This window comes from Pteropus medius, unplaced genomic scaffold (assembly GCF_902729225.1).
Source record: "Pteropus medius unplaced genomic scaffold, Ma_sr-lr_union100, whole genome shotgun sequence".
Lineage (NCBI taxonomy): Eukaryota > Metazoa > Chordata > Mammalia > Chiroptera > Pteropodidae > Pteropus > Pteropus medius.
Window position 1 is genome coordinate 21,905,616 of NW_024351730.1, and position 8,943 is coordinate 21,914,558.

An 8,943-nucleotide genomic window follows, 5' to 3' on the forward strand; every position below is an offset into this window, starting at 1 on the left:
GGAAGGGAGGGAGGAAGGAGAAGGAAGGGAGGAAGGAAAAGGGAGGAGAAGGGGAGGGGGAGGAGGGAAAAGAGGGAGGGAAAAAGAAGAAGAGGTTCCTGACATTATTTTGAACCCTCAGACCCGGTTATACCTGACTTTGATTACCTGATCAATTTTGTTTTACTTAACCAGTGTCAGCTTGGTTCTTGTTATTCACAAAGGAGTCATAATATAGAAATTTTCTCTTAATGAAATGGAAAGAAGAAATTTCAATAGATAAGGTAAAAAGAAGAAAAAGAATTGTATCTGGTATACATAAAATATAATTGGTGTGGAATCTACATGGAATAATTGTTTTTGCACCATTCCTTACTCAACTCCTTCCCTCTACTGCTATATTCCAATGAATTAAGCAACACTTTATTATCAACATAAAGATAATACACGAAAATAGAACTCTTAAAGGGCTGTCGCATGGTTAGCTGAATGGCTGGATAGTTCACAGTAAATTAAGCTTCCTGGAAACTCATGGTGGCAGCCAGACCTGTCAAAAATGGAGCGATTAGGAGATGGCTCTCCCTGAATAATTTTTTTTAAAAGCACAGTACTAAGACATACTATCTACAGTATCTATTATTCTCTTTTGCTTCCCATATGCCAGCATTTTATGAAACCTTTACAACTCTATGAAGCAAGCAGCAGTAGTATGCCTATGTCATAAACAAGACTCTCTGAGAGATTAAAGGCGTCCACTGGAAACTGGTGGAGCCAGGACTTTAAACCGTATGGTGAACAGAGTCCGCGCCCCTGATCAATTGATGAAAGGCAACGAATGTTAATAGTAAATATACTGGTTAGATTTCAGATTAAGGAATGGACTCTACATGTAAAATGTTTACATCTAAAAGAGAACTCAAGTTATATGAATAATATTTCAATCATTTTTTATTTTTGTGTGCATATACATAAATATATGCACTATACATGAAGAAAAATTGTAGGAAATGTGATTTAATACATAAGACCACTGTATTTGAAGATTCGTGTCAAATCCTGCTTACTTTTTACAAGTTTCCCAAATATTATTTTTATTTTATCAGTCACTTCAAGAATGAGATACTGTTTCATGCTGCTCACAATTTGTTCTAAATTCCATAAAGATTCATCATGCTGAATTTGTGGCAGTCATTTTTATAAACAAGAGACTGACATTTTACCACAAAATCTCTCCTAGGGATTTACAGTTAGTCAGCAAAGTCATGTAAACATATTTGGAAAATTAGGATGGATCAATTACATGTGGGAACAGATTCCTTAAGCTAGGAAACTCTTCCCACACTTTCCCATCCATTCTAAAGAATACACAACTCTCAAATCCTATTCTATGATGTGAACAAATCCTCTCATAAATAAAATTACAAAACATTTTTATAATATTGTTCATACTTGTGGATACCTGATAACTAGAAAAATGACTAATTCATTCTATCTTTCAGAGACTGCGTAACCAAATATTTAAAAATTATATTCATGTCAAGAATAACTGAGCCAAAATTAATTTAGAATATTTTTAATCAACACTTTCCTATATTGCTAGTAGGAGTTCACCTCATACAAATTTGTTTAAAAGCGATTGTTAAAATGCATCATGTTATTTTGGTTTTACTCAATCTTCAACTTCCAGGACTCTCTTCCAGTCATTTGAAAAGCAGGCAACGATTTATATATAACACAGTGTGGCAACATTCATTATCATGAGAAAATGGACATCATTAGGAAAATTATTATATAAATTAAGGTTTATTAGTATACTAGAATTAAAATGTTTACAAAAAATTTTTAATGCTGGGAGAAATTATACTAAAATATAAAAAAAAACAGGTATACAAAAAACACACAATCTGTGTATTAAAAGAATACTGAATAATAATATGCTAACATAATATGTTGACAGCCATCACTGTCAACATATCCAGTCCAAATAGCATAACCAAACTCTTCACGCTGAAGTCACTCATGATTTTACCAGGCATCGTCCCCAATGGATTTCCAAGGTAATCTGGGTTGGCTACCTACAAGCAGAGAATATTTAGAGATAATCACCCTGGAAGAAGAGGTGACCTTGGGGATTTCTTGATATTTCTGAGCAATATCATGATTAGTTGGTAAAAAGACAAGGGCCAACGGTGAAAGAATGTGGAAGAAATATTTTGGCTAAACAGCAAAAGTTGCTGATGACAAATAACATGCTGCACTTAATAACAGCTTCATCTAAGCAGCTTAAATAATTTAACATGAACTATTATGATGTGCAGTGGAGGGGTGGGAACTAAATTAGTAAAGTCAAGTGCATGATCTTTAGTTACAAAGAAGAATAATAACTTGGGTAGCTAACCACACTTTTTAGTATTATATTGTTGGCAAATTGGCAAATTAGTGGGCATTCCTGCATATAATTCAATGCAATTTGCCAAATATCTGTAAAACACAAATGGCAAAGTGTATAAAAACTGATAAGCCTAGGTCCCTGAGATTTGTAAGGTGAAAAGAGAAGTCACAAGAAGCCTTGATACCATTGAATAATTAACTGTATAACCACTGTCACCATTCTCATTTTCTTGGGGACCGATTAAACCTGGAGAGGGTCTCAACAAGAACATTTAAGGAAATTCAGATTTACACAGGTAAATCCCAATGTGATAATATCCTGCTTGCTAGATCTATTCATTAAGAAATATTTGAGGACATGCAAGGTACCAAACTCTGTTTTATTGAGGATACAGCAAAGTCTGCTCTCATGAGGTCTAGAGTAGAGGAAATGCTTACTCTGTATGTGAAGTACTAGGTGAAATGACTCACACCAAACCTCGAAAACCAAATAAATACCTGCAAATGATGAAAAAATTAGTTTTTGGTAAACTGAATATTTGAAAGAACAAGAGTAGCCACTTATTTTGTTAAGAATAAAATACAATGGAATTTGAAGCTGGGAAGCAGAAATAGGGCACGGAAAGATGAAAATGCCCCAATTCCAAGAGAAGGGGTAGGGGAAGGGAAGACAGCTTAAAGTCAAAACCTCACAATGATTTTTCCCCCCTAATAATACTCAGGTGAGCCCAAAGTGGTCGCTTATGAAAAAAAAAGGACTCAGAATTCTCAGATTCTCCAGTTTTTACAGAACTATGATTATTGCCTAAGCTACATGTGTCTCAGAGCAAGCCTCCTTATCCAATCAGGACAACAAACCAGCTGCCCACAATCACCCTAGGTCTCGCGCCAAGGCCATATTCTGAGTCAGAAACGAAAGAATTCCCTGATATGCCACAGAAGTATGTTAATGACCTCATGAAACACAGTTACATATATGTATACACAATACATACATATTCACACGTGCACCTATTTGTATATATGGGTATAAGTAAGTATATATGGTTATAAACAGGTAGGTAGGTAGTTCCTCTCTAGTTGACAAACGAACCGAGAATCAGATCACAGTCCAAAACGCGTTTGCCCATTTTCTCTAGGATCAATCGTAGTTGCCCACATACTAAGAGGGCATTCCTCCACTGGGTGGAGAGAGAAAGAAAAGAGCAATATCCTCTAGCTTGCACTATATAGATGATATATCTATACGTATTCTAACCTGCTCCCATTACAAACTGCCTTCTTTCTACCTAAAAAGAGGCTTTTCAATCTACAGGCTTGAAGCATATCAGATATATTTTTAAAATTTGGCTTCTAAGCCAGATACTAAAAGAGTACACATTGTGGGATTCTATTTATAAAAAGCATACACGATAAAACCTGGCAAAATTAATCTATCCTGTTGGAAGTCAAGAGAGTGGTTACCCCTCATTCAGGGATAGTGCCAGGAATGTGGCACAAGCATCCGTAATGTTCTACTTATTGATCCAGGTACATGGGAATGTTCCCTTCGTGAACAATCGGCAAGGTGTACACTTATGTGCACTATCCTGCATGTATATTCTATTTCAATAGAAAGAATATTTAAAATTTAGCTTCCTAGTAATTTGTGGTTTGTCACTAATTTATACTGATCTCTTCCTGATACATTAAATTATCCAGGAATTATTCAGAACTGTGGATTTTGTCTAGCCAAATATTAATTTATAGACCAACAAATATTAATTAATTCTACAAACCTTATTTGTCTTTCCTAGTTGTATAACTAATCAAATAGCACCTCTGGGCAGTTTTATAAGACAACTTTTAAATTGATTATTGGAAAAAAGTTAATTATATGTAGAGGTATGCATTTTACCAGACCTCCATATTAGCAAATCTTTTATGCATGGGGACAAGAGAAATCTCATTACTGTATATAAGATTTTTAAAAAATATGTTTTTAAATCACTCTTAAGAGCTACATAAATGATTATAACCCAAAGCCAAATGACAGCTACACTTCTGTTATCACAAGACTTGAGTCAAAACATTACCGTTATTTATCTTTATTTTTTCTCCACCCAACTTGAAAATGGTAAATAAAATGGTAATAATAAAAGAGAGAAATCCCATAAAGCTGAGGAACTTGGGAGCAAGTAAATCTCCGGCAATACAACCTAAGAGTGCCCTACCTTCCTCTCTTTCATACCGCTACTCATCCCTCTCCTACCAAATTTAAGCATACTCATACTACTTTCTTCCCTGCAGAAAAAAGCTGCCAAAGTAACTTATATTAGCAAAGGGACTGGACCAAAGTCTAACCCAAGGCTTCTTACATGAGAGCATGCTGATTCTATCTGAAAATTTAATCAAAGGAATATATTTTATTCCTCTGGTAGAATGAGTAATCTTAAAAGGGCTTTTTAATTTACATATTGAAAAGTTGGGATGTTTCAGTAATCCAATTTAAGTAACAAGGGTATAACAGCTTTCTTTTCCATACTTGTTTGAGGATTGGTTTAAAAAAGTCCTTCTTTAAAAAGATATTGATGGCTGAGTGCCATCAACTACAAATGACAAATGTATCTTCATAGACACTATATTTTTAATACAGTTCTCAGTCACTCTCCCCCGCCCCCATCCCCTCTGTCCTGCTCTTACTATGAAGGTTTAAGATTGGGAAGAGTTCCAACAATGCTAAACACTGAATAGGAAGGGAGCATAATGACATATGCTGATACAGAGCTACATACAGAGACACCTCTGGGACTGCATCTTGGGGTCTCTCCCTTAGTTTACAAGTATAGAATGCCCCCAGCTCTCCATAATACACTACCGCCAGTAGCAGTGTAACCTCTCAAGCTTCATTTTCTTCAAATCTAAAATAGGCACAATGGTGTTTCTACTTCATAATGCACATAAAGCAATAAACACTGCCTGGCACATAGTACAGCAACTACTTGTAACTACGTTTACAGTAATAAAAACTCTTCCTCTAAAAGATGACTTTACAATATCACTTGACAGATAGATCCAGAATTTACAGAGACTAATACTCTGCCAAAAAGAAAAATTATCTTTTAAAGTAACCCAAGTTAAATGTGTATAAAAAGGCTTTGACTGCAGTCTGGCTCCTTGCCAGATGACTTTCAGTCTCTGAATTCAGAATAAATACATTATTATAAACAGTTCCAAAAAAGACCATGGACTTTTGAGTGACCTGTTACAAGTCACTTACACTCTCTGAGCCTCAGTCTCCTTACCCATAAAATGGGAATAATTCCTACATCATCAGGTAACACAGAGGTTTTAGATGTTATTTGCAAAGGGCCTAACAGTATTTTGCGCATTAGTAGTTCATTATTTTAAAGCAGATGGAATAAAGTAAAGTTATCAGAGGGTTTATTCAAAGCTGGAAAATTTTTGAGGAAAATCTTCCATCCTCCATGCTTCATTATTCCCTTCTTTGTAGCATTCTTACACTTTGCCTTTTGCTTTAATCAGCTGTGCTCCTAATGCTACACCAGTTGATTTGATTCAATTTATCTCCATATCGTCTTCCAGCCTCTACATCACCCTCCAGGAACCTACCAGTGGCTCGACCAAAGACAGTAATAAATTGATGCTTAAAAAGACAAAATGCAGGAGAATTTTCACATCACTATAACTCAGCCTGAGGAAAGTGGGATTCTCCTCCAGAAAGAGAAAGAACAGAAATGTCCCTGGACTACAAATTACTTTTTTAACCACAGGAGAAATTTCAGAAATATTTTACTTAGTTTACTTCATTCCCTACTTTCTACTAAGATAAGAGTGACATCTGAGAACAAGGCTTACCTATTTGCACCATTTCTTCATTACCAGCCTGGAAAGGAGGGGGGAAAGTAAGAAAAAGAAACTGTTACTGGGTTTCATCTTATCACCTTGTGCGTTTTATTTCTACCATTAATGCTTTTCAGGAGCTAGCTAATCAGGGATGGTGAGGGCCGGGATTGGTGCCTAAGGCCTGCACCTGGGTTTGCAGAAGGTTCTTGTGCCCGAGCACGAGCCAATTCAATAACAATGCTGGGCAGAGAATTGTTTGCCCATTTTAATTTTAACAATTACAAAGCTAGCAAAATTAAGTACTGACACTCAATATTCTTTTCTGAAAACTCCAGGTATTGGGTAAGGATTAGGAAAGAAAGTCTCTGTATGATAAGAGCGAAAGGAAGCCTAAAAAGGGGTCTAATTTATCAGATTTAAGGTCAAGAATGAACAATTCTATATTCTATACTTTTTACCGTATGTTCCGACCAGGCAGACCAGAGAAGCTACAAAAACTCACGGACAAATTCTGTGCCCAAAGTCCCACCGGCCCTGTGCTGATGTGATTTACTACAAACAGCTCGGCTCGTCCAGCTGAGCCTTCCTAAGGACTCTTCTGAGAGCATCGGGCTTCACCTTGAGTCTCCAAAGGGTGGGGGCTGGGCCAAAAAGAAATAGAGCTGCACTCAGCTTTAAAGAGGAGGAGCTGTGCAGAGGGGGAGGGGAGAAAAGCGGCCGGCGCCTCCAGCCTCTGCACAGGAAAATGCAGGGCAGGAAACTTCCTCAGCCCCCTCCCCAACTGTCAAACCCCAGCCCTGTCGCGGTTCTCCCAGGACACGTGTCTACTGGATCGCTCCCTGTCCGGCCCAAAGACTTACTGAAACCCCCACCTCTGGCTGCCCGAAAAGGCTGTGATTCAGTGAGGAGAGAAAGCCCCACGAACCCAACTCTGACTGCAGCAACCAGAACACTGAGATCCTGGAACCAACATCTAGAACTTCATTCAAGCGCCCAGACCGCCCTTCGGAAAGGGGAAACCCAGATGGCGCGGCGAGGATGCGAATTGGCTGCAGTCTGTCACCAGGAATTGTTATGAAAGCCACAAAGTGATGAAGCCCTCCCTAAGTGTGAAGAGCCTGGGATCCCAGAATGGGAGTCATAACCTCCCGTGCAATTCAACCCCCACCCCCAAAAGACCGCGCGCTGCGCCCAGCCCTCAAAACACCGTTTCTGAATGCACAAGATAACAGGGAAGGGTGAGAGAGGGAGGAGGAAAGAGAGGAGGGGAAAGGGGGGAGGAACTTTTTCGGGAAAAGGTTGGGTTTGAGTTTTTTATTATTTTCCACTTACTTGTCCATCAGCTGAAGTCCTAACCTGTACCAGAGCGGCTGCTATCAACCAAAGTGACAGGAGAACCATCACGAGTCGAGTTGACTTTTCAACTACTGGGCAAACCAAATGCCCAGAGCACACACCCCCCAAAATAAGTTTCTTTAAAAAAAAAAAATTGTTTAAGGAAAAAAAATGCAGAATAAAAAAAAAAAAAAACCTGATCTTCTGTGCTTTGCTTCAATGAAAATGAAATCTGAGCTCTGAGACCGGCCCCCTCTGCTCTGCAGTTCTTCCCACTTCACCTTCTCACCCCGTCCTCCCAAACAGTGTGCCGGAGCGAGAAGGTGCTGCGAGCCGGTACGGGCTGTGCCGGGAGAGGGGGAAGGGACGAGGGGCTTCCAACTATCTCTGCCCAGAGCGGCTTTTTCTAGGCTTTTCGAGCACCATTGGACTCTAAGGTTAGCGCGGAGAATGCTTGGGTCCCCAGGAGCACAGCAAGGGGAAGTATTAGCAGAGAGACGAGCGAGCGGGAGCGAGAGAAAGAGGCAGCGAGAGGGCGACTCCGCGGCGCACACAGAGGTGGGGGCGGGAGGAGCCGAAGGGGAGGAGGAGGAGGAGGCAGAGGAGGTGGGAGGAGTGGGCCGCTCGCCGGCTCCTGTTGCTCGCAGAGCGGCCGTCTGCTCGCTGCCGGCGACCCGCGGGGCGCTAATAAGGCGGCCGGAGCCCACCGGGCAGCCCCTCCCGCCGCGGCGCCCACGTCACGCGGGGCCGGAGCCCGCGCCCCCGGCGCCCGCTGGGGCGGCCCGCGCAGGAGGACGGCCGCAGGCAGGGGCAGGGTCTGAGATCTCGAGGGGGCTTGTGTGGCCCGGGCTCGACCCACCACCCGCGGTTCCTCTTCGTCCCCGGGAGATGGGCGAGGGGTGGCGACGGTCCAGGGAAGCCGAGGGTCGCGACTGGCAGGACGGGCGGCGAGATGATTATAGGAAGAGGGAGGGTCCAAGGGCCGGTCCTGGGCTTTAGGAAATGCACCCCCTCCAGCCTCCACGGTTCTCCCAGGCAGGGGAAAGCCTCCCCCGAGAGAGTCCCGGGAACCTCCAGGTCTTGATGACGCGGTTATCTCCTCTCCAGACACCAGTCGTCTCCCTCGTTTGGTGGAGGTGGTCCCCGCCCCCTTAAAGTTCTTGTTTATGCTTTATTCGTTTATATTACTTGTAAAAGATACCATGTCCCTTCTTTGACTCGCCGGCTGCTTCCGTTTATCACTAGAGTACACAGGCCTCAACGTCTTTTCCTCTCACCAAGATTAAGTTATCAAATGATTTTCTGCCCAGTGTGGTCTGGAGCTTCCTAGGAGTAGATGAAAAGAACTTGAGCTCCCAAGACGGGAGATGAGTTTGCTGGAATCCAAACCCA

At 41.1% G+C, this 8,943-nt stretch overlaps 1 protein-coding gene and 1 long non-coding RNA gene across 4 annotated transcripts in view; one reads left to right on the forward strand and one right to left on the reverse strand.

Moving 5' to 3' along the window:
- The window catches only part of ADAMTS3 (ADAM metallopeptidase with thrombospondin type 1 motif 3), a 223,273-nt gene extending 215,069 nt beyond the window's left edge, over positions 1 to 8,204 (reverse strand). The window contains exons 1-2 of one of the 3 annotated variants that reach the window (XM_039845408.1): positions 7,549 to 8,204; positions 6,229 to 6,256 (exon numbers count right to left, since the gene is read on the reverse strand). In XM_039845408.1, coding sequence (XP_039701342.1) covers positions 6,229 to 6,256; positions 7,549 to 7,617 — 97 coding nt within the window. In that variant the 5' untranslated portion in view covers positions 7,618 to 8,204. Of the gene's footprint in view, positions 1 to 6,228; positions 6,257 to 6,674; positions 6,948 to 7,548 lie in introns of those variants that run through there. The other 2 variants (XM_039845406.1, XM_039845407.1) reach the window with 2 other exon arrangements.
- On the forward strand, positions 6,921 to 7,738 carry LOC120588186 (uncharacterized). Its single transcript, XR_005649154.1, has 2 exons — positions 6,921 to 7,454; positions 7,560 to 7,738. It is a non-coding gene; the product is annotated as an uncharacterized LOC120588186 (long non-coding RNA).
- Positions 8,205 to 8,943: the final 739 nt, after the last annotated feature.